Source organism: Lithobates pipiens, unplaced genomic scaffold (genome assembly GCF_037356315.1).
Source record: "Lithobates pipiens isolate NorthernLeopardFrog02 unplaced genomic scaffold, aLitPip1_a1.2 Scaffold_23, whole genome shotgun sequence".
In the NCBI taxonomy this organism is placed as follows: domain Eukaryota; kingdom Metazoa; phylum Chordata; class Amphibia; order Anura; family Ranidae; genus Lithobates; species Lithobates pipiens.
Window position 1 is genome coordinate 21,731,408 of NW_027507785.1, and position 25,164 is coordinate 21,756,571.

The window sequence follows — 25,164 nt, forward strand, 5'->3', positions numbered from 1 at the left end:
TCAAAGAACTTTTGGAATAATGCGCAGAGGCAGCTCCCTGCATAGGCGGAGCTCTGCAGTCTGATGCAGTCGGTGTGCTGCCCCTAAGCTGGCCCACGGAGGGCATCCTGCCTCGTTGGAGATGTGCCGCCTCCTCCTCCTCCTCTCTTCTATCAGGCACCCACGTGGAGTCAGTGACCTCATCACCCCCTACCTCTTCATCACTGGAGCACACCTGGCAGTATGCTGCAGCTGGAGGAACATGACGGCCAGATTGCTGTCCTTCTTGAACATCCCCTCTCTCTGTGCTCACGTTACTGCCTTCCTCTAGCTGGGTATTATCATCAGAGCCTACAAAACGCTGGGCATTCTCCTGGAGCATGTACCCAACACTGTGCTCAAACAGTTCGAGGGAGTCCTCAGGAGGACATGATGGGTCTAGGGAAGGAGTGACTATGCTGTTCTGGAGGCACACAACACCTACTAACTCCTGCAGATGTCTGTAATAGTGAACACCAGCAATAAAGGGTAGATACAGGTGTATATTGTGCTGTGCTGGAGGCACACAACACCCACTAACTCCTGCAGATGTCTGTATTAGAGAACACCAGCAATAAAGGGTAGATACAGGTGTATATTGTGCTGTGCTGGAGGCACACAACACCCAGGGGTCAAGTCCTGGGGAAAAAAAAGTGTGGGAACTCCCACCCAAGATCCACTCCCTCACCAAAAAAAAAAACAAAAAAAAACAAATGGGACACTATTCTTCCCACTGCCACTCTATACACCTAAGCTAGCTGTGTTGGCTATCTTACCAAAGAAACACGTGTGTGTGTCCCTCCACTCAGAAGGGCCACCAGGTACTCACGAGTCTGCCGTTCCTGGCTGCCATAGTCGCCACCGCATCAGTACAGGCTGGAACAACTTCCAATCCAGTCCTCACATTGGCATCTGGCTCTCTCTTCACAGTTCTGTCCTTGCAATTTGTAGAGTGCGCCAATGCTGGGACAAGATCATCCAGTGCTCACTCCTCACCCCCATATGACTCCTTCTATCACACATACCCCCCTCAGCACAAATCCTCACTCCCCACATCCCCCCTACAACATAAATCCACAAACCCCCAATCCCCCCTCTCAGCACAGACCCCTGAACCCCCCATCTCCGCCTAGCAGCAAAAATCCCACCTTTCTGCACAAATCCTCACCCTCATATAAACCCTTCCAGTAGTAACCCCCCTTCTCAGCACAAACCCTTGCCTTTGCCTTCTTTCCTAGCACACATCCTTCCCTATCTCTCCCTCCAAGCACAAATCCTCCCCCATCTCCCCACCCCAGCATTAATTCTCCCTTTCATCACAAATCCTCTCATCTCCCCCTCTCGGCATGAATTCTCTCTCTCATCACAAATCCTATCTCATCTCCCCCTTCCAGCATAAATCCCCCCCTCTTAGCAAAAAACATCCCCCCTCTCCCCCTTCAGCAAACCCCTCCCCCATCTCAAACCTGTTCCTCCTTCTCTTCCCTCCCAGCACAAATCCTCCCCCATCTCCCAATTCCAGCATATATTCCCCCTCTTAGAAAAAATAAAACCTCCCCCATCTCCTCCTCCCAGCAAAAATACCCCCTCTCATCACAAATCCTCCCCCACCCAAACCTGTGCCTCCTTCTCTCCCCTTCCAGTACAAATCCCCCTCCAAGCTCCTTCTACTGTTCTGTAAGAGCAGCCTGATATGCTGGGACTTGTAGTGCCCTAGATTATAGAGGACTGAAGAATGGCAGCCTACTCGGCTGGGACTTGTGGGGGACTGAGGATTCCTCAGTCCCCCCACAGTCTAGGGCACTACAAGTCCCAACATAGGAGGCTGCCATATCTCAGCCCACAACGGAGGGCACTACAAGTCCCAGCAGAGCGGGCTGTCACCAGTCCTCCAAACACAGCATGAGGAGATCGCACAGCCTTTCACCCCCATACACTCCTCCCCACTCTCCCCTTACAATAGTGTCCGGCCCCAGACTGCCCCAGAGTCTGGACGGCATGTCACACTGCATGGTTGGGCAGTGGGAAGAATTTCCCCTTGTCAGATAGGTCCCCCCTCCCAGACTCCGGCGCAGCACACAAGGCTGGAGATCACTCCGGCACTGCTCAGACACCTCAGTAGCTGTGGGCAGCAGTGGCCGGAACTACAGACTGGGCATGGGCAGATGCGGCTGCTGACTTCCTTCCTTCACTGTGTCCTTCTGTCCTTCACTATGTGGCGATGCTGGGCATCGGCGCTTAGTGAAGGATCGGCTCGGGCAGCTCTAGCCCTGCAAAGCTAACGTCGTTCCTACTGTGAAAAAAAAGTGCAGGAACGCCGTTCCCATGCGTTCCCGCAGGACTCGAGCCCTGACAACACCCACTAACTCCTGCAGATGCCTGTATTAGAGAACACCAGCAATAAAGGGTAGATACATGTGTATATTGTGCTGTGCTGGAGGCACACAACACCCACTAACTCCTGCAGATGCCTGTATTAGAGAACACCAGCAATAAAGGGTAGATACAGGTATATACTGTGCTGGAGGCACACAACACTCACTTTAACTCCTGCAGATGCCTGAGAAAAGAACACACTGCCCCTGCCTATCTAGCTCTTTCCCTGCACAACGGAACACACTACACAAGGCCGCCGCGCTGGCGGCCTCATATAGTGTGGGGTGTGCACTAAACCCCCTGAGCTATAATTGGCCACAGGCATCCTGCCTGTGGCCGATTATGGCTCTCTTCGCTGCCGGCGATGTGATTGGCCAAGCATGCGGGGTCACAGTGCATGCTTGGCCAATCATGAGCCAGCAATGCACTGCGATGGTGCAGTGTATTGTGGGCCGTGAGAGCCACACAAATTTGGCTCGAATGGCCCATAACGTTTGGTATTCGCTGAACGTGCGAACAGCCGATGTTTGAGTCAAGCTCATCCCTAATACTGTGGATGCCTGGGCTGGGCTTTCACACTCACACTGTCACTCTGTCCCCGACTCTCTGTATCGCCAGGATACTCAGACCACTATGAGGGCTCCTCCGTTCCACCTGCACAGCTCGCCTCCTGCTCCTGGTGACTATTTTTTAAATTATGACGCACCTGGTGGGATGCGCCATGACATCACTCGCCTTGCCACCAGTAGTAGCCAACCCATCCTCTGTCAAGCTTGCCCTCGGGGCTGGGTGGCCCCACTCGCTGGCCGAATACAGGATCACATGGGACCGCTCCGGAAATTGCCAAAAATACGGGCAGCCACGACAGGCAACACTGCTTGCTGCCCAGCCATTCACAAGCACCACCTTCATATGGTGCCCATGGCACTTGCCATATGTGCCATACCCTGGATACTCTATTTTGTGCAGTACCATGGCAACTGCAGATTAAACAGAGACCAAGATGGCAGCTTCCTTGGATGTAAAAGAGGTTTAGTTCCACTTTAACCATGATATCATTAAAGTGGAACTTTAGTCAGAAAAATGAAGTCCTGCTAGAACCCAAACTTGACCACAGGATGGAGCCAGAGAGTGAAATCATTCCACTCTCTGGCTCCATCCTGTAGTCAAATACAGGTATAACATGGCGCATTGTAAATCAATAAATACCCCAAGCTAAAAAAAAAAAAAAAAAAAAAAAAATGTGATTAGGAAAAAATAAAAACAAAACAACTCGCAAAAGAAATGAAAAGCTTAAAAACACTCCTGGAGTAAAGGCCTAATAAAGAAAATGTATTAGTAAATTGTAGGATTCTAGAGATAAGGATGGAGGTTTGTTATATGAAGGCTGCCTTCTGTTACCTGGGTGGTCATTAGGGGTTCCCGGAGTTATCTGAGGATGTAGAAAAGAGGAGAGCGCCACACCATCCGTGTTTATCGGTTGGTCATCAACCTACTAAAATGATAAAATAGAAGACAACAATACTGTAAGCTAAGAGCATGTATACTGTATTTGTGTTGTATATGCAGTATATATATATATATATATATATATATATATATATATATATATTTAGACAGACATTTAGATCTGTCGTATTAGATCTAGACAAATTGTAGAATCGGACTGTATAGTGTATGTTACAGGAGAAATGTAGACGTTCATCATATTGAGGCAACAACAATCCATCCAACACCTTGATCTCATGTTTATAAGCGTATCTGATTGGAGACTGGTGGAAGGGGGCGTGGTCACAACTATTCTGTCCTGTGCAGACAATGACTTCTATTCAGAGCCTTGTAAACATTTTGCTGGATTTTAGTTACAAAGAAGAAATTGATTTGGTTCTTTTTGTTAAGCCCCATACACGCTATCAGATTTTTTTCCTTTTTTTTTTTCCCCTTTAGATTTACCAAAAACATATAATATGAGGTCAGACTTTAGGAGTTACAATTTGTATGCAATCAGGCAGGCCCTTGCACTACATGGTTTTGGTAAATCTGAAGGAAAAAAAAAAAAGTCTGCAGAAAATCTGATAGTGTGAATGGGGCTTTAATCATTCCTTGTATAGATTTATCTGGCAGTGTCATAATTGCTACATAATGTACTTCCCCATGTCTTTACACATTTCTTTTTAGGAATGTTCTGGTTGGGATAAGGGCAACATCTGTAACTGCAGCATTTGTGAAAGAGTGACAAATACACATCGCTCAGTGACATGATGGAGATCCGGGGATTAAATGCACACTAATCTATATGATTCCGGTGGGAAAATGTGAAGTTCAATTTGAAATCTGAACCAATCACAGTTATGGGCGTTCCATTCATCAACCAATGATATCTTTCTTTTGAGGTTTCCAGAAAGAGAGCTCTCCCCATACTTGTTCAGTAGACTTTTCATTGATCTCTATAGCAAAAATCCTATAGCAGAGCGGATTCTGAAATAAACTCAAAGGGCAGATTTCATTTGATTGTAATATTGATTCTTGTCTGAAATAAAATGTTCTCCGGAAAGTATGGAAAGCTTCCTATCGGATTTGGCGGTTGGAGGGCGGATTGCCTGGAACGTTCCATGGAATTCAGTTTGAAAGTTGAGCCAATCACAGTCAGGGGTGTTTCTCTCTGATATTATTTGTTTTATTCCTCTGAGGAAAGAGAGACGATCTGGGTTCCTTTCCAGTGGGGAGGATGATTGGAATCGTTTGAATGGTTTCTGAAAGAAATGAATCAGAAATAAAAGATGGATGAGAAGGAAGAGGAGTCCCTGTAATGAGATCACATTGTTCTATAAACTGAAAGCTTTATTCTGGTAACATGTGTTGGTATGGAGAGGTGTGTGGTCATTATCACATTGTTCTGCCATGGGGATGAAACTTTCCATTATCTGTATTTACAAATAAATCTCCCGATAACAATGTATGTGGGGCTCTTTGTATGGGGAGGCGGGTGTCTTTGTGTTGTATAGTGGAAATGAGCCTTCCACATACTACACATAATAGTTGTGACTTCATTCTAACCATGCACAAAATGATTCTGGATTATTCGATGGGCTTTGCTAGCCAGGTACATCTATATTTCCCAAAAAAACAAAAAAAAAAACAAACATCAAGTATGTAGATGCCCGCTTGTGTTTCCAATTCACTAGATCCCCAGACATTGTTCTGGTTCAGCTACCAAAGTCTACATTGTAAACACAACTTGGGAATTAGGAAGGAAAACATTACAATAAATCACATTGTATCTCTTCGCAGATCTCAGTACAGATGCCATGTATCATATTCACCGCCAGGTGTCAGTGTTGCACCTTCATTTGGAATAGAGTGGGATCATTTTTTTTTTTATACCTTTTTATTGAATATTATCAGTGATCAGAGTAAATCTCCAGAGGGTCACTTCCAGGTAACTCCCTGATATAAATCAACTTGCAGGACTTGCATAACATCAACATGGTTCATGTGTGGTATTTGTATACCGCAAATATGGAAAATAGAGCAGCTCCTCCAGTCCACAAACTGGATGGTGCCCCAGTTAGATGGGGAGGTCCTCCTTAGCGGTGGTCTTTTCAGCCCCAATGTCTCCCCTCCCCCATATGTGATAGTATTGGTCAGATAACATGTCCTCTTTATGGAGATATTGGTGGAGTCATGATAATTAGGATACAGCGGAGAAGTGCTATTCGGGATATAGAGGAGCGATGCTTTGTACATACGGTGGAGTGGTGCTATTAATGATAGGAAGGAGCGGTGTGCTATATATTGAGTATAAATCAGAATAAAGTTGGGGGAGGAGGCGGACATCATGTGTGGAGTTTCTGGGGATCTATCTATCTATCTATCTATCTATCTATCTATCTATCTATCTATCTATCTATCTATCTATCTATCTATCTATCCTTTTTCCTTTCTTCACAGTGATCTAGTAGTTATTTAGAATTAATATCTGTGTATCTGGTGATTTATTGTATTATGAGATACATGTACTTTCCATGTGATTGGGATCATTGGATCAGGGATATTTTTGGCGCTGTATATTTTCAGGATTAGCCGGGATTCATCCACACTAGTAGATCGGTGCTCTGGGGATACAGAGGAGAGGAGATATTGAGGATACAGAGAGGAGATGCTATCTAGGGAAAGGAGGAGCGGAACTAACTGGGATACAGAGGGGAGATGATAATGGGGTAGAGGGGGTTCAAACTTTTGGTGAGTTCCTTATACTTTTAGTTCTTCTTGGATCTGAGAGGAAGGGAACACCCTGAAAGCTTGTAATGGAAAATGTTAACACAAATGAAATAAGTTCCCTGGTCAGTATGTATCTTTTTATTTATTAGATTTATTTTTTATTTTTAGTAGCCTAGAAATAAATCCGACCCTCACTAACCTACAAATAGCCAATATTTACTATCCAGATTCACCTCAAGCTACACTATATTAGGGTTTTCAGTAAAGTTCTTGTTACAGAAATGATCTCTTGGGGGATCCAATGTTGATGGATTGGCTCTTTAATTACTAAAACAATAAACTATTTACACAATGCCATATTTTATGTGTTATGTATCATTATCTGGTCAACACGATACATAGATTGTTATCCAGATACTTTGAGGGCGTTTATCGATCTCTTTTACTACACAGCTATAGAAGGATTCAAAGCAAACATTATACCTGCGTAGGATGTATAGCTGTGTAGTAAAACAGATCGATAAACGTCCTCAATATCTGCCATCACATCACACAAGGATCTCATGTCACCGGCTGATGTTTTTGTTCCAGGCTCCTTCTACTCAGCTATAGATGAGCAGAGTTCTGTATTAGAGGGAAATGTTTCCTGATGGTCACTCTTCACTCATCTAATGTGAAGATCATTCTAGTGCGAGATGTGAGAAGATTGTTTTCTGTGTAGAATTTGTGTAGAAAAGAAGACAGAAGGAAGAATGGGAGCCACACTCAGGAGGATGGTTGTGTTTGCAGCCTCTGTGTTCAGCCTCCTCAGCAGCTCCTGACAGCTGTGAGTGACCCCCGATAAGTGACAGTCCAGTGAGCAGATCGGGTCCCCGATGACGATCGGACATCGTTCTATTTCAGTATAAAATCGTTTTTCTCTCTGCCCGGGAAACACAACAAGAGGGAGAAGATTCCCCATTACTGAAGTAAGAGTGGGTGGGCGGGTCTAATGTGTAACCAATAGCAGTGCAGACAGCGTGCTGCTACCAACCAATAGAAATGACGATCGTACTGTATAAAGGCAGAGTGTTGGGATGATCGAGTTATGAACGTTTTGTAAACCTTTGTGAAGAATCATGACGGAGACTGAGAGCGCCCCAGCCGCCGCTCCTCCAGCGGAGCCCGCCGCTGCCAAGAAGAAGCCGGCTAAGAAGGCGGCAGCCGGAGGAGCCAAGAAAGGCAGCAAGAAGCCGTCCGGTCCCAGCGTGTCCGAGCTCCTCGTCAAAGCCGTGGCCGCTTCCAAAGAGCGCAGCGGGGTCTCCCTGGCCGCCCTCAAGAAGGTCCTGGCCGCCGGAGGATACGATGTGGACAAGAACAACAGCCGCCTCAAGGTCGCCATCAGGGGGCTGGTGACTAAGGGGAGCCTCGTCCAGGTCAAAGGACACGGCGCCTCCGGATCCTTCAAGATCAACAAGAAGCAGCAGGACGACAAGGCGGCAAGCGCTAAGAAAAGCGCCAAGAAGCCATCGGCTGCGGCCAAGTCCCCCAAGAAACCGGCCGCCAAGAAGCCAGCCAAGTCCCCCAAGAAGAAGGCGACCACCAAAGCCCCCACCGCAGCCAAGAGCCCCAAGAAGGCCGCCAAGAAACCCGCAAAAAAGCCCGCAGCTGCCAAAGCCAAGAAGGTGGCAAAGAGCCCCAAGAAGCCCAAAGCTGCAGCCAAGCCGAAAAAAGCCGCCAAGAGTCCGGCTAAGAAGGCGGCTAAACCCAAGACAGCAGCCAAGCCCAAGAAGGCCGCTCCGAAGAAGAAATAATCCCCACCGGAGACCTCCTTTCATCTACACCCCCCAAAGGCTCTTCTCAGAGCCACCCACCTCCTCCTCACAGAGCTCTACATACCCCGACCAGGGGCACCATTATACCTCCTACCTACCGTCTACTTACAGGTCATCAGAGCCACCTACCCCCTCCTCACAGAGACATACATACACAGATCAGGGGCGCCTCCTACATACATAACACTGACATCGCTAATGGCACACAGGGCTTCCCATGTCATCTCTTCTACTAAAATTATTTATAAATCGGATATGAGCGCCAATTGGCTTCGGAACGGATGATTTTATACGACCTTTCACTCCTTTCATTATTTAGTGCGGCCGCTGTGTGTTCTAAGGATTTTTATTCATTCATTGTTAGAATGATAAACAGCCCAAGTTGAGTGTTATGAGGATAAGGGAATCATATATATATATATATATATATCACCCTCGATTCTACTTTTGTAGTAAACAATTGATCCCCGTGTCTGTCTGCCCCTCTAGACATTGCTATTGGCCGACAGATAAACAGTCCATTCTGAGCCAAAATATTGGAATCAATAGTCGATTCCCCAGATGGACGATCATGAAACACAAAAGGTTTTCGGGGAGTTGACAATCCATCTGTCTGGATTTTCCTCTCCAACCCCGAATCTATTCTTCCCTGTAATGTGTGCCGCCCTGGCGGTAGTATAGTACATCCCATAACGCCATCTCCATGTGGACTGTGTACCCCCCTTCATCAAATAGTCTAACCTGCTGCTCGATCCTCACCCCATATTTCTAAAAACTTGGCAAAAATCGATTTTCCTGGAGCTTGGAATGAGAAATTGTTAAATATGCAGAAAATTCAGTTAGTCTTGTGTGTGAGAATGTCAGGTTTGTGTTAGTCGGCTATATATTGTTACATTGTATATGAAGTTGGAAAGAGATCTGCAAAATACTAAAACATTTCCTACTGCAGCAGAAATGTGAAGTGTTACTATTCTTGGAAACAATGTTACGGCTCAGCTTTGCTGCCGAAGGTCTAGAAAAGGAAATACAAAGATATTTCCTGGGAATGTGCAGAAATCTGGCAGCGGGAATTGCAGTCATATAGTCGGTGTGATGATGCAGTATATGGAACTCTTTCTATAGGAGGATGTGGTGGCTCTGAAAAGAGCCTTTGTGTTGGGATGATGGAGGGAGTAGTAGCTAGGAGTGTGTCTATGCCCTCTCCCCGCGGATGCGGCGTGCCAGCTGGATGTCTTTGGGCATGATGGTGACCCTCTTGGCGTGGATGGCGCAGAGGTTGGTGTCCTCGAAGAGCCCGACGAGGTAAGCCTCAGAGGCCTCCTGCAGAGCCATGACGGCGGAGCTCTGGAAGCGCAGGTCGGTCTTGAAGTCCTGGGCGATCTCTCGGACGAGGCGCTGGAAGGGCAGCTTGCGGATAAGCAGCTCGGTGGACTTCTGGTAGCGGCGGATCTCTCGGAGAGCCACGGTGCCGGGCCTGTAGCGGTGAGGCTTCTTCACTCCGCCGGTGGCCGGGGCGCTCTTGCGGGCTGCTTTGGTGGCCAGCTGCTTGCGGGGAGCTTTCCCTCCGGTGGACTTACGTGCGGTCTGCTTGGTTCTCGCCATCACTGCTCAATGCTTCGCCGATACAAAGAATATGAGTTCATGACGCTCTACAGCGCTATTTATACACATTCCAGCCCTCTGATTGGACAATGAGAGCACGCTCCTCCTCCTCATTGGCTCACTCGAATAGCGCCTTAATTTTCAAATTGCCAGTCTAGATCTGCACGTTCTATTATTGGAATAGATCGCTATTTTGTTTTTCCTAATCCAGAGTGAAGTGTCCGCACATCGCACAATGCTCGGAGATCGGCGAACTCCTTCAGTGTGGATTGTTATACAGGATAGAAAGTGTGAGCGGGGATTCCACACTGAGCAGCTGTTGTCTGTTCCGCCAAATACACAGTGCGATCCGTCCATGCTCACGGTATATATCCGACTTATAAAGAAGACTTTTTCATGTCCCCTATAATGGGGATCAGGGGGATTGTGGGGGGTGAGGCTCTCTGGTCTCAGGACTCCATCACATCTATTGTTCCACTCCGCCACCTAGAGGTCATTCCGGGAACATCTCCGCCTTCATTGTCCTCTGTGGACATCTCCATTATAGAGCCCGTAGGATGACTGTCACTGGAATCCTCTCTATGTTATGGTGACTTAATGACACAATACAAGTGGATGGAGGAGGACCCTGAGGTGTCCCCACATGTGCTTTTGAGGCTGTGGCCGAGATTGTTTCTCACCTGGAAGACTTTTGGGTGAGAGTGCACACCTTAATGTACTCGGTTACAATGGATACTATTCCCTAAAAATGCTCAAATAACTCTCCTAATTTACAAACCGGCTGTCAGCAATTCCAAACATACACAGTATCCTAGATGGGCAGCTAAAATATCTATAGGTAATGCTTGGAAGCCACCTAGGTAGATCTAGAGATTCCGTGTGTATCCGCAATAACTATCTGGATACAATACAACTGATTTGCGACCATGTTGATTCCTATACTCTAATCACGGCTTATTCCTCCTCATGTGTTCATGTTGCTGTGAACTTCCCATCCTCCTGGGGTCCCCTCCCCCACTTTCGAGGACTGGAGAGGTGGCTCATTTTTCCATACTTGCTGTATACAAACACCATACATGATCCATTTAGATGTGTTTGTAAACCCTCTAATAAGTCATTTTATACCAAAGACCTCACTGCCTGCAAGTGGCCCTCTAGAGATTTACTGTTATCATTGACATGCTTCAATAAAAAAGGAATGAAAACTTTCCCCAAATGATCAAACTATTCCACATGAAGGTATAACACTGACACATCGCTTCTGTACGGAGATCTGGGAAGAGTTTCAATGTGATCGTAACGTTTGCCTTCCTAATTCCACTTCCTAATTTACTGTGCGTAACATCATTAATGAAAAATATTGAAAACAAAACAAAAACAAATAAATTAATCAAAGCATATATATATATATATATATATATATATATATATATATATATATATATATATATATTTTTTTTTTTATTTATTTATTTATTTATTTTTTTCCAAGAAATTGCGTTTGAAAATGGATACAGTTCAAGTGATGACATGAGATCTTGTGTGCCTGTCCCCTGACTGAAGGACTTTGTGCCCCTATGATAACATGCGGCGGCTGTGCCTGCTACTATCTCATGGTCAGTGTAGAAGGGATACACGGTGATCAGAGAGCCGTCATTCTGCACTGGGAGGATTGTGGAGAAGTGATACAATGTATTACAAGGAATCTGTTCCGGGACTCCCGGAGATACATCACTGATGTCAGGATAGTTGGAGATTAGAGATGTTGCAATACATGGGTGTAGTGGATGGTCTGAAGGAACACATTGTGGGGACTTTATAAAGTTGACCGGATAGAAAAGTCACCAGTGAAAGGATAAAGTGGCGGCACCCCTATTATAATGTATAACCAGGGGGAGAGATGACTGAAAGGGGGCATCAAATACAGCATGTTTTGGTCATTAATTCTGTATTTATTTATTCAATGCATGTATTGATTCATGGATTCATTAACCAAGAAATACGTTGAACATATTAATTTCAGATTGTTTTGGTCTTTGATTTGACAGAATCTGCTCTGCTATAGAGATCAATGGAAAGTCTACTAAGTCTACTAAGTAAGTATTTTCTTGGATGAAAACATAAAGCGATCTCAGAATACATTTCTTTGTACTCCTCAAAAGAAGATAGAATTACTGGATGATGAAGGAAACGCCCGCAGCTGTGATTGGTTCAGATTTAAAATAGCCGTTTTCAAAATTTGCCCGCCAAGATCGTTACAGACACATATTCATCCCTCTTATACCGCCAAATCCGACACCGAGGAGATCATCGGATGAGACATTTATCGGAGAAATATGATTAGTACTCTTATGTCTTTAGTCGGGAATGATTAGGAAAGAATTCTGTTTGTTACTGAACCATGAGAAAACACTTCTATATGTTCTCAGAATCCGGCATCTCACCACTGCTACACACAGAACACGATAGAGAAATGTCTTCTATTATAGATCTCTGCAGAAAACCAACACGCTGTGACCCCGCCCCTTTCCATTAGTCTCCTATCAGGTCCGCAAGAACTTAAGCCGGTGAAAAAACAAGGGGTTATCCGTGTATATTTTTCATTTTCAGAGAACTATTTTATAGACATGTCATTATTATTGACAATAGTATCTGGTGATTGTGGTTTCTGTTATGAAGAGTCCAAGAAAATTTAATTTTCGGTACAATCTTCGAAGGATAGCTATAAAATCAATAAGAAGGAAGAATCTATTTGTCTTCTCTAGATGTATTTCTGCTGCCTTAATATTTTTCCAAACAGCAGAATGTTTAGGAGCCTAACGTGGAAAAATAAATCTATTCTGTGTAATGAATGGGTGTGACTCCGCCTTTTCTCAGGGTGGTTTCCATCAGGTCCGCGCAGTCTCTATAAAAAAGAGGGCGGACAGACCTTCAGCTATTCTCACTGTATCTTAGTAACAGGGAAGAGTCACCATGTCTGGTCGCGGTAAAGGAGGGAAGGGTCTGGGGAAAGGAGGCGCCAAGCGGCACAGGAAGGTGCTCCGGGACAACATCCAGGGCATCACCAAACCCGCCATCCGACGTTTGGCCCGCAGAGGGGGTGTCAAGCGCATCTCCGGACTCATCTATGAGGAGACCCGCGGGGTGCTCAAAGTCTTCCTGGAGAATGTCATCCGCGATGCCGTCACCTACACCGAGCACGCCAAGAGGAAGACCGTCACCGCCATGGATGTCGTCTATGCTCTCAAACGCCAGGGCCGCACTCTTTACGGATTCGGAGGCTAAACCCTCATAGACACCTACCCACTTCACCGAAATAAAGGTCCTTTTCAGGGCCACCCACCTTCTCATACAAAGGGCTATCATTATCTGTACATTTCTGGAATTATAACGATTTAGTATGTGGGGAAGGGAGTTCTTTTTAGCTAACCATACACTATACAATCCGATTGCACGATTTTCTTTAGATGTAATATAACTGATCTGTATTACAATATTGTTATCTCACTTTTGTTTTTCAGGTGGATTGTTCCGCCGATAAACACCACTTTACATAGAAAATTAAAATCTTGATGTCTGTGGTTCTCATTTTGTTCACATGTTTCACCTGGGGAGTCGTTGGAATAAAAATAGAACATATTTAAATGATTGATTTAATAATTTGAAGTCCTTCCTGTCTGACTGAAATTTAAAATGTCGGATTTGGCGGTATAAAAGGGATGAGTTTTTGTCTGTAATCTACACATTTCTGTCGGGTACAATGTGAGATTTTGTCCCCACAGCCAGCAATGTTTTATTGGAGAGTCCAAAAAGTCTCTGCTTTCTCAGAGGAGAAAACACGTGTTCAGGAGACTTTCTAGTGATCTCCACTCTGCAGTACAAACAACACAACGGACCTTACCAATTCCCGCCTATGTATTATTGTTGGGGGATTGCACGGTGTGAAATGACAGGGGTCTAATATCGCAATTGTCGGATCAATCCATAGAACTCCGGCGGGAGGAGTGAAGATGGGGATGAGATCAGTTGGGAGAATGATTTGTGATGATCATCGGAAGAGAATGAAGAGTCCCTGTAATGAAAGCTGACCGTATAAAATCTATCGCCATTTCTTATTAGTAACACGTGTCATCCTGACACATCGTCCCCCATCGGGATCTCACCTCATTGTCACAGGAAACATTTTATTTCCAACATGTAAAAGAAAATCTTTTTTCGGTTGTCTATTTTTACAATCACATCTCACGATAACAATGTATGCGATTCTTTGTATGGAGAGGTATAATACAGCTGAATATTCCTACTGACCCGTAAGAAGTGTGAATGAATACAAAGTAATTGATTTTAGAGTGAACTTATAAATCATATTAAAAAAATAAAAACATAGAAGTGAATGGTAAAGAAAGCGATGTATGCGGGGCTCTTTGTATGGGGAGGTGGGTGGCTCTGAGAAGAGCCGTTGTGTTGGGTAATAGAGGCGGCGGGCGGATTGTCGGGATTACTTGGATTTGGCGGCCTTGTGGCTCTCGGTCTTCTTGGGCAGCAGCACGGCCTGGATGTTGGGCAGGACTCCTCCCTGGGCGATGGTGACTCCGCCCAGCAGCTTGTTGAGCTCCTCGTCGTTGCGGACAGCCAGCTGGAGGTGTCGGGGGATGATGCGGGTCTTCTTGTTGTCGCGGGCGGCGTTGCCGGCCAGTTCGAGGATCTCAGCCGTCAGATACTCGAGGACGGCGGCCAGATAGACGGGAGCTCCGGCCCCGACCCGCTCCGCATAGTTGCCCTTCCTCAGCAGGCGGTGAACACGACCGACTGGGAACTGCAGACCAGCCCGGGATGATCGGGTCTTGGCCTTAGCCCGAACCTTGCCTCCTTGCTTGCCGCGTCCTGACATGATACCTGGATGATCGGGTTATTCACTGGTAGAATATCACCCCACAGCCACTCCCCTTCATTTATACACTCAGTGCTCTGACATCACACGCTGTGATTGGTCACCCTTAAATCCAGCCAATAGTGTCCTGACTTATCTCTAAACCAATCTGTAAAGGAGAAAAGTAAGCATGACGTCATTCCCCCCCATCACATGCCCGAATTCTCCAATAGAAGAGTGAGGAGGGATGAGGTTCATTTGCATAGGACGCCTATATAAGCAGCACACAGGGGCGGCTCCAGCACATTTTTTCTTCCTAGAGCGGAGAATCTACAATCCCCCGAATCATGCCTGAGCCAGCCAAGTCAGCCCCGGCGCCCAAGAAGGGCTCCAAGAAAGCCGTGACCAAGAGCCAGAAGAAGGACGGCAAGAAGCGGAGGAAGAGCAGGAAGGAGAGTTATGCCATCTACGTGTACAAGGTGCTCAAGCAGGTCCACCCCGACACCGGCATCTCGTCCAAGGCCATGGGCATCATGAACTCCTTCGTCAATGACATCTTCGAGCGCATCGCCGGCGAAGCTTCCCGCCTGGCTCATTACAACAAGCGCCGCACCATCACCTCCCGGGAGATCCAGACCGCCGTCCGCCTCCTCCTGCCCGGAGAGCTGGCCAAGCACGCCGTCTCCGAGGGCACCAAGGCCGTCACCAAGTACACCAGCGCCAAGTAATCCCCCATCCCCCCCATCATCATCCCAACACAAGACACAAAGGCTCTTCTAAGAGCCACCCACAATTTCCATCAATGAGCTCTCATCACATCGCAATTCTCAGCCCGTTATACATGCTGAATACTCTGCACAGAATTCCATTTACTTAGACACACTGATAACATGTTGCTGGTTTCTAGTTACAAAGAGGGGACACATCTGATTCTTCAGACATGAAATATTTGTTTTATTGATTCATTGTACAAATGTCATGATTTCTACCAGTAATCTCACTATGTATTATTCTAGTTCTACTATGGGGGGGAAATCTGTAACTGGTACATATCTGATAGAGGTCAGTCCCATCATCCTATACAGATCTAATGATGAAACGTGGAATACTTTATTTCCCATCATATAGAAAGGTAGAGATCTATGAGAGAAGTCATCTCGCCATCCTGTTCTGTATGGGGGGGGGGGGGATTCTGCATTTTGAGGACTTGACATAAAAAGAACACATGAAAATGTTTTACGTTATTCGGTAACATTTAGAATCAATTTCTATTTATTCCAGACTAATCAATGCACATAAAGCATAGATGAGACATTTATCCGAGAAAAATCATCTGATGATCTCAGTGTCGGATTTGGCGGTATAAAAGGGCTGGTTGTTTGTCTGTAACGTTCTTCACTATTCAGGCGGGAAAATTTGAAACCAGGAATTTGAAATCTGAGCCAATCAGAGCAGTGGGCGTTTAATAACCCTAACAAGATGGCTCTTTAGATGAGGAGCAGATTGGGAGGGGAATTAATGAACCTTCCTTCTATTCCCATCCCGATTCTTCATGGATTGCGGAGATCATCTCCACATTCCTCTATTCCTCGCCTTGTACTGCACTCACACCCCGTGTTCTACCAGAAATGACCAGGAGGTGGCAGAGCTGAGTAAACACTTATGCCGCACTCACACATTGTTACAATAAAAGATCCTCCACAATCTCCCGCCTTACATTGTTACTTTATCTGAAAAGACACATTGAGACAATCGTGGTGTTCTTAACCTACATCACAATGGAGGAAAGAAACGAGAAAACAAAACATTGTATCTACTCAATCAGCCCAGTCAAATCTTTGTCTATTTGTATCTATTTCAATCATCAACATCAGATCAATGTACAAAGATAAATCCTGCCTGATAGGTAAATAACACAAAATATATACAAAGTATCAGCTACATAGAAATCTGATCACAATATCACCTCGGACAGCACACATTCCTTTATAGAAGGTAGAGGTGGAAAATTGTCCCTAGGGCATTAGACATATTTATCACCGTTACTAATATATACTGTAAATATTAGGGTCGGGACAAGGGGTGGGCAGGAGGGACGGCTGCCCCTGGCGCTATGGTATATTGCAGGGGTAGGGGGCACCCTGAGCCTAACCCTAAGGGAAAGGGGGGGGGGGGGGGCAGTTTGGCATCTTTGCCCTGGGCGCTGGATGACCTTGTCCCGGCACTGGATATTAGTAAAGGTGATAAACATGCCCAGTGCCATAGGGACAATTTTAATAATAATAATAAATGTGACAATCTACACATTTATAGGTAGAGGTTCAATTGAGTAAAACAAAAACAAGATGTGCATATTGCAATCAATGTGAATGTTTAGCCCTTTATTTATTTATTTTTGATTGCCATTAGGAAAGGTTACAACCTCTGTCAGGTTTTTACAACTTCAACACATTCCATATAGAGGTGCAAGGCTTCAGCTGTAAACTTGAAAACAACAATGTGTGCACCCCATACACTCTACAATCTGATTTCCTCCAACAATTACATAGAGCAGCTTACCAGACAGACCTGATATGTTGGGAAGACAAACAGAGTTTTGGTCTTGATTAGGGATGAGACAAAAAAACATCGGTTCAGTTCGCACCAGAACCTGCAAACGGACCGAAAATGTGCGAAAAGTTTAGAACCCCGTTAAAGTTTATGGGACTTGAATGTTCAAAATCAAAAGTGCTAATTATAAAGGCTAATATGCTAGTTATTATCCGAAAAAGGGCTTGGGTACCCGAGTCTTTCCCCAGGGGACATGTCTCAATGCAAAAAAAAAAAAAAAAAAAAAAAAAAAAAAAAAAAAGTTTTAAAAATGACCGTTTTTTTTTTTTTTTTTTTTCAGGAGCACTGATTTTAATGACAAAGTGAGAAAAAAAAAAAAAAAAAGTTAAATATTCCTTTAAATATCATACCTGGGGTGTCTATAGTATGCCTGTAAATTCGTGGGTGTTTCTCGTGCTTAGAACAGTCCCTGCACAAAATGACATTTTTAAAGGAATAAAAGTCATTTAAAACTGCTTGCGGCTTTAATGTAATGTCTGGTCCTGGCAATATAGATGAAAATCAGTGAGTCAAGCGGCATAGGTAAACACCCCCCCAGTCCATTACCAGGCCCTCTGGGTCTTGAATGGATATTAAGGGGAACCCCGCACCCTCCCCCCCCCAAAAAAAAATGAAAGGTGTGGGGCCTCCAGGCCCTATATTCTCTGAACAGCAGAATATAGGCGGTGCAAACAAGGCAGGGACTGTGTAGCTTTGTTGTAAAGTAGAATCTGCAATTTTTTTAAAGCTTTTTAGAAAACATAGGGAAGGGTTATCACCCCTGTAACATTTTTTTTTTTTTTTTTTTGCTGTCTATGCACTTCTTCAGAAGATTCCACCTCCCTTTCTGTCCCAATGACATTTTTTTATTATTATTATTTTTTTTTTTTTTTTTTTGCTGTCTATGCACTTCTTCAGAAGATTCCACCTCCCTTTCTGTCCCAATGACATTTTTTTATTATTATTATTTTTTTTTTTTTTTTTTAATTTGGATAAAGCATCAGTGGAGAGGAGACACATTTTTCCCATATCAACTCTTACAGGAAAGAATTTCCCTTCCTAGGGGTAGATTGCAGGCTTAGCAGGATCAGGGGGGCCATGCAGCGTAATTTAACTGAGACATTTGGTCCGGAGTCATCTGGGTTACTAAGGACGACATGATTTGCAGCAATCTCCTCCCAGCCACGTACAAAGTCCATGGGTTTCTTGGGACTGTAAATGATCCCTTAAAGACTGCTGCTGATGTTGAGTGCTAGGTTCCAAATCCATGCTGACACAATCCTCCTCCTCTTCGTCCTCCTTGTCCTCTTCTTGTGTGATTGGCAGGCCAGCAGGAATAGTGTCTGGATAAGAGGGGGGGGGGGGGCCTTGAGAGTTAAGGAAGTCCTCCTCTTCCTGCCTCTGTTCTGCCTCAAGTGCCCCGTCCATTATTCCACACAGCATGTGCTCCAACAGGTGGACAAGAGGGACAGTGTCAATTTAGCCAAGCTAGCATTCAATCGCTGGGCATGTCGATGGCTGGGAGTGAACTTCTTTTATGGCGGTGCAGCAGCTGGGGCAGGCAAATTTGCCTGGTACAATCTGATGTTGGTGTACGGATATGTGTGTCACAGCCAAGTACTTGCAGACAATCTACTAATTCTACACCTTCATTCAACTCAGTGCATGTTTCAGAGAGGACTGAAGGTATAGTGGGGTTAGAGATCCCGCTGATGAGGAGCAAGGAGAGGTCTGCTTTTTTCTTTGGTGTGGGTCTTTTAGGTATGCTTGCCAACAAACTGCATGGCAGGTCGACATATGTCTGGTCAAGCATGTGGTGCCCAAGCGGCTGATGTTTTGGCCATGTGAGATACGCTTGAGACATAAGTTCCACATAGCAGTGGTGCGATCTGATGCACTCGTTTCAAAAAAAGCCCACACCAAAGAACTTTGGGAATAACGTGCAGAGACAGCAGCACCCTGCACATGCGGAGCTCTGCGGTATGATGCAGTCAGTGTGCTTCCCTTGGCCCCTGGAGAGCATCCTGCCTCGTTGTAGATGTGCCTCCTTCTCCTCCTCTCTCCTATCAGGCACCCATATGGAGTCAGTGACTTTATCATCTCCTCCCTCCTCATCACTGGAGCAAACCTGGCAGTATGCTGCAGCTGGGGGAACATGACTGCCAGATGACTGTCCTTCTTGGGCACTCCCTCTCTCTGGGCTCACGTTACTGCCTTTGTCTTGCTGGGTACCATCATCAGAGCCTTCAAAATGCTGGGCATCCTCCTGGAGCATGTGCCTAACACTGTGGTCAAACAGTTCGGGGGACTCCTGAGTACATGGTGGGGCTAGGGAAGGAGTGACTGATGCTATTGAGCCAAGAAAATAGGCCGCATTTGCAGCTGCTTTGCTAGATAAAGTACCCTGAGCCTGGATGATAGAGGATGAGGAGGATGAGGACAGCTTGGTCATCCACTCTACCAAGTCTTCGGCATGTCAACTGCCTGCCTGTAGTATTATTAGTATGAGAACACTGGCAATTTTAATTAAGTAAAGCTTTGGGCGCACAGTGTGCAAAGGACACTAAAACAAAATACTGCAGCTCCTGCCTGTATTTGTATGAGAACACCAGCAATTGTATTCAGGTAAGCTTTAGGTGCACGCCATGCAAGGGACACTAAAACAAATTACTGCAGCTCCCTGCCTTCATTTATATGAGAACACCGGCAATTGTAGTCGGGTAAAGCTTTAGGTGCACACTGTGCAAAGGACACAGTACACTAAGTGAAAATAGTGCAGCTCTGTGCCTGTCAGTGTATTATGAAGAGAATAAAAGGAACGGATCTAGCTAAACTGAATACAGTGCATAAATATACAGTGGTGTGAAAAAGTGTTTGCCCCCTTCCTCATTTCCTGTTCCTTTGCATGTTTGTCACACTTAAGTGTTTTTCGGAACATCAAACCAATTTAAACAATAGTCAAGGACAACACAAGTAAACACAAAATGCAATTCGTAAATGAAGGTGTTTATTATTAAAGGTGAAAAAAAATCCAAACCATCATGGCCCTGTGTGAAAAAGTGAACCAATAGGGAGACAAATCATCCTCTGGACGTGTTACAATGACCAGCGACAAGATCATTGTGTTATGTGGACAATGTACTCTTTACTATACTAAATATCCATTTCAGTTACAGATTTTTTTTTTTTTTACAATAGAATTTTTTTTATTGAACAATAGAAATAGAAAATACAACATGACGGAACCATAGATAAGGAAAATACAGAGTTCCAGATATAGTTACAGGCAATACAAATTGCATATTACGACCATACAGTATATAACTGAACAATGTATTAGATAGGGTCTCTCAACAAAGTCCAGAATATTAGAGCACAAAGTAAGTATAGATCCACAAAAGGCCTAGTTTCTGTTAGCTATAGGGTAGCAAAAGTAAACTAGGAGAAGAAAGGAAGGCGAGAGGGGAAAAGAAAAAAAAAAAAAAAAGAAAAATAGGGGAATTAAGTCCCTACACAGGAGAATCCGCAAAGTCACACTAGTGCCAGGGTGAGGTGCGTAAAACATTGCAAATCTACCCTCCAGACAGGGAAAGGGGTAAGACAGGAGCCCCACAGGTCCAAGACTAAGCCTCACCCGGTTGTCAACTGTGTTTCTCAAAATTCGTACGTTCGGGAGGATCCGAAATACGAATTGCCGTGCGTCCGAATTCTGTGCGGAATACGAACTTTTGTTTACGCATTCTGGATTTCGGATCGCTTTTCAGTCATTATGCTTATTATGACTTGCAGAAGACTTTTGTGATAGAAGTCAATGTAAGTTGCCTGAAGACATCAGTGAAGGACTTTCATCCTCTCTGGGCAGGCTGCCAAGAAAAGAACAAAATGATACAATGTTTCTTCTTCAATGGGCTGAACTCCGTCTGTAGAAGTTCTCAGTTTAACCATTTAAAGACTAAATCTTTTTTGACACGTGTTGCTTACAAGTAAAAATCCGGTATTTCCTGCTAGAAAATCACTCAGAAGCCCCAAAAATTATATATATTTTTTTAGCAGATACCCTAGGGAATAAAATAGCGGTTGTTGCAATATTTTTTGTGACGCGGTATTTGCGCAGAGCTTAGTTAGCCCTTTTTTTTTCGGTCGACCTCTAGGGAGCTGTTAGGGTCCTGGTGTTGAAGCCCGACTTGTAGGAGGAGACCTCTCTTACAACGCTGGTTCAGGAGCCGCTGGAATGGGAACAGCGGTCTCGAGAGCACAGTGGGTAGGAGTGCCTGCTGGATAGGGCCGCTGGAACTGATAGCAGAGCGGAGATTCCTTGGAAGTCTTGAGCGACTGATGGTTACTGGAAGGCTGAGAAATGCAAGTAGTAGTTTCAGAAGCTGAGGGCTGAACAGACAGTAGGCTGGAGCAGGGTCAGACGGTCCGGGTCAGTAGGCAAGCAGACAGGTGATAACAGTAGGCAGGAGAAGTGTCGGTAAAACTGGCAGAGGTCGGCAACGAAATCACAGGCAGTAGAGGTAGCGAGGTCAGGCAGGCCCGGGTCAGGTTTGGAGAAGGCAGAGAGGTCAAGCGAAGCCAGGTCGGTAACGGTAGCAGGTAATCAGGTTCAGGATCAGGTATTCAGAAACACAGGAGCTGAGACGAAACAGCGCCGCACCGGCGCACTTGGGGAACCTTTAAGTGTTCAGTGGCGGCAAGTAGCGCACGCACGCCACTCACGACCGTGCAAACGAGCGCGCGCACGAACGCTCGCGCGAACGTGCACACTAACGCACACGCGAACGCGTACGCGAACGCGCAGGAAACACGCGCCGATGCCTGTGTGCACGCAGCTGTGCCTGTCCATTGCTGGTAAGTTCCTGACATTGCCCCCTCCCAAGGGGCAGCCTCCCGATGCCCAACAAGTCCCTCTTCTCTGGGTGGGCAGATAAGTATGCACGAATTAACCGCCTGGCATGGATATTGCTGTCAGGTTCCCAGGAATTGTTCTCCGGCCCAAACCCCCTCCATTTAATCAAAAACTGAATACGTCCCTGTCTTCTTCTGCAATCGAGGATGGCCTCCACCTCATACTCCTCGTTTCCATCCACTAAGATGGGCTCTGGAGGTCTAGTTCCTCTATCAGGAAAAGGATCAGGGACGGCAGGTTTCAGCAGTGACACATGAAATACAGGGTGAATCCTAAGCGACTCAGGCAGGGTTAACTCATAGGAAACTTCATTGATTTTCCTCTTTACCGGAAATGGTCCCATAAATTTAGGTGCCAGTTTCCTGGAAGGACAAGCCAATTTAATGTTATTGGTAGAAAGCCATACCTGGTCGCCAGGTTGTAGGGTCAGTTCCCCTCTTCTTCTCCGGTCAAAGGCTCTCTTGCTGTCTGCCTGGGCTTTAGCCACTGCCTCCTGCAACACCCGGTTATTGTGGCTGAGGAAGTCCACTGTCTCCTGGACCGCTGGAACTGAGGTTTCTGAAAGAAAGTCAGGCAGAAAAGTTAAATGAAAGCCATAATTAGCGAAAAAAGGGGACTGACCGGTGGCCGAATGACAAGCATTGTTGTAGGCAAATTCTGCCAAAGGCAGCAGGGACACCCAATCATTCTGTACGAATGATGTGAAGCACCTAATGTACTGTTCAAGAGTCTGGTTGGTCCTTTCTGTCTGCCCGTTTGTTTGGGGATGATAGGCCGAGGACAGGGCCAGCTCGATTTTCAGGATCTCACACAGGGCCCTCCAGAAACGTGAGGTGAACTGCACTCCTCTGTCGGAAACTATATTTGCTGGAATTCCATGTAACCTCACAATCTCCTTAATGAACACGCGGGCAGTCTCCACAGCAGATGGGGTCCCTTTTAGGGGTAAAAAATGGGCCATTTTGGACAGCCGGTCTATAACCACAAAGATAGTCGAGCACCCCTCAGAACATGGGAGCTCGACAATAAAGTCCATGCTAATCATTCTCCAGGGTCTGTCCGGCACAGGTAAGGGTTTCAGCAGTCCCCAAGCCCGATTCCTTGGCGTTTTGTTCTGAATACAAACAGGACAGGAACTGACGTACTTCTCGCAAAAGTCCTTCAAATTGGGCCACCAGAACGTGCGTTGCACGAGCTCAAGGGTCTTACGGACCCCAAAGTGGCCTGCCAGCGGGTGGTCGTGATGAAGGGACAACACCTTGACTCGAACATTCTTGGGGACAAAGATTTGACTTCCCTTCCAGAACAAGCCATCTCTGGACATTAAGGTGATCCCGGGGGGTTTTGAGGAGTCAGAGGATGCTTCCTTGATCAACGAGAGAAGGTCTGACTGTAAAAGTAAAAAATTTCCGGCAGGCAGGATGGTATCAGGGACAGATGAGTCCTTTGGATTGTCATACATACGTGACAGCGCATCCGGTTTCACGTTCTTCGATCCGGGCCGGTACGTGATATGGAAGGAGAAACGTGAGAAGAACAGAGCCCAGCGGGCCTGTCGGGGCCTCAGTCGTTTGGCAGACCTTAGGTACTCTAAGTTCTTATGATCGGTATATATTAGTACCGGGTGAGCAGCGCCCTCCAATAGATATCTCCACTCCTCTAAGGCAGCTTTAATAGCGAGCAATTCTCGGTCGCCCACATCGTAATTTCTCTCTGCGGAAGAGAGTTTCCTGGAGAAGAACCCCACAGGGTGCATTAGGTCCTTGTTACCTCGACGTTGGGAGATGACTGCTCCTACAGCCACTTCAGAAGCATCTACTTCGAGGATGAAGGGTAGAGACGGGTCCGGATGGCTGAGAATTGGGGCAGACGTGAAAAGTCTTTTAAGTTCCTCAAAGGCACTCTGGGCTTCCTGAGTCCAGCAGAAGCGAGAGTTTTGTTTGGTCAGTTGCGTGATGGGCGCAATTATAGCTGAAAAGCCTCTTATGAATTTCCTATAGAAGTTTGCGAAGCCGATGAAGCGTTGTACGCCCTTCTTATCCAGAGGCGCTGGCCAGTCTAGCACAGCAGACACTTTCTGGGGATCCATCTTGATGCCCGTTGGGGAGATCACTAGTCCCAAGAATCGGATGCTCTGTAACTCGAATTCACATTTCTCAGCCTTTGCGTAGAGTCGGTGTTGACGAAGACGGTTTAGGACCTTGCGGACATGTTCCCGATGCTGATCGAGAGAACTGGAAAATATTAAGATGTCGTCCAGGTAGACAATCACGAATACATCAAGGAAATCCCTGAATACGTCGTTAATTAGGTGTTGGAACGTGGCCGGGGCGTTGCAGAGGCCGAAGGGCATTACCAAGTATTCATAATGCCCGAATCGGGTCCGGATGGCTGTCTTCCATTCATGCCCGGCCTGAATGCGGACTAGGTTATACGCTCCTCTCAGGTCAAGCTTAGTGAATATGATAGCGGACCTCAGTCTCTGGAAGAGTTCGGGTATCAAAGGTAAGGGGTAGCGGTTCTTAACCGTAATCTTGTTTAACTCCCTATAGTCCACACACGGTCGGAGGGTCTGATCTTTTTTAGAGACGAAGAAGATTCCGGCTCCTGCTGGGGAAGTTGAGGGACGAATGAACCTCTTCTTTAGGTTCTCATCCAAGTAGGTCTTCAGTGCCCCCTGCTCCTTTTCTGATAGAGGGAAAATGCGTCCGAAAGGGATCTCGGCCCCAGGGAGTAGTTCAATCGGACAATCATAGGGGCGGTGA

The 25,164-nt window shown here is 45.8% G+C and overlaps 5 protein-coding genes across 5 annotated transcripts; 3 read left to right on the forward strand and 2 right to left on the reverse strand.

The window, feature by feature from the left end:
• Positions 1 to 3,997: 3,997 nt before the first annotated feature.
• On the reverse strand, positions 3,998 to 14,947 carry LOC143927276 (histone H2A type 1-like). Its single transcript, XM_077451280.1, has 2 exons — positions 14,534 to 14,947; positions 3,998 to 5,147 (listed from the first exon to the last, which is right to left on the reverse strand). Exons 1-2 carry the CDS (start codon positions 14,920 to 14,922, stop codon positions 5,072 to 5,074), a joined length of 465 nt encoding a protein of 154 aa, XP_077307406.1. The 5' UTR covers positions 14,923 to 14,947; the 3' UTR covers positions 3,998 to 5,071.
• Positions 7,721 to 8,467, forward strand: LOC143927274 (uncharacterized). The gene has a single exon (XM_077451278.1). The coding sequence runs from the start codon at positions 7,734 to 7,736 to the stop codon at positions 8,406 to 8,408; it is 675 nt and encodes a 224-aa protein (XP_077307404.1). The 5' UTR covers positions 7,721 to 7,733; the 3' UTR covers positions 8,409 to 8,467.
• LOC143927275 (histone H3) lies at positions 9,498 to 10,046 on the reverse strand. The gene has a single exon (XM_077451279.1). The coding sequence runs from the start codon at positions 10,029 to 10,031 to the stop codon at positions 9,621 to 9,623; it is 411 nt and encodes a 136-aa protein (XP_077307405.1). The 5' UTR covers positions 10,032 to 10,046; the 3' UTR covers positions 9,498 to 9,620.
• On the forward strand, positions 12,734 to 13,580 carry LOC143927277 (histone H4). Its single transcript, XM_077451281.1, has one exon. The coding sequence runs from the start codon at positions 13,005 to 13,007 to the stop codon at positions 13,314 to 13,316; it is 312 nt and encodes a 103-aa protein (XP_077307407.1). The 5' UTR covers positions 12,734 to 13,004; the 3' UTR covers positions 13,317 to 13,580.
• A 270-nt stretch (positions 14,948 to 15,217) lies between the features above and the next one.
• On the forward strand, positions 15,218 to 15,691 carry LOC143927278 (histone H2B 1.1). Its single transcript, XM_077451282.1, has one exon. It carries the CDS (start codon positions 15,249 to 15,251, stop codon positions 15,627 to 15,629), a length of 381 nt encoding a protein of 126 aa, XP_077307408.1. The 5' UTR covers positions 15,218 to 15,248; the 3' UTR covers positions 15,630 to 15,691.
• Positions 15,692 to 25,164: the final 9,473 nt, after the last annotated feature.

What these genes read in the sequence shown, in the direction of transcription:
- LOC143927274 (XM_077451278.1), top strand. Translation starts at nt 7,734, where the DNA reads ATGACGGAGACTGAGAGCGCCCCAGCCGCCGCTCCTCCAGCGGAGCCC.
- LOC143927277 (XM_077451281.1), top strand. Translation starts at nt 13,005, where the DNA reads ATGTCTGGTCGCGGTAAAGGAGGGAAGGGTCTGGGGAAAGGAGGCGCC.
- LOC143927276 (XM_077451280.1), bottom strand. Translation starts at nt 14,922, where the DNA reads ATGTCAGGACGCGGCAAGCAAGGAGGCAAGGTTCGGGCTAAGGCCAAG. An exon ending in CACAAGGCCGCCAAATCCAA is followed by an intron (nt 5,148 to 14,533) that starts GTAATCCCGACA and finishes CATTTCTTTCAG; the next exon opens with AAACCATTCAAACGATTCCA.
- LOC143927278 (XM_077451282.1), top strand. Translation starts at nt 15,249, where the DNA reads ATGCCTGAGCCAGCCAAGTCAGCCCCGGCGCCCAAGAAGGGCTCCAAG.
- LOC143927275 (XM_077451279.1), bottom strand. Translation starts at nt 10,031, where the DNA reads ATGGCGAGAACCAAGCAGACCGCACGTAAGTCCACCGGAGGGAAAGCT.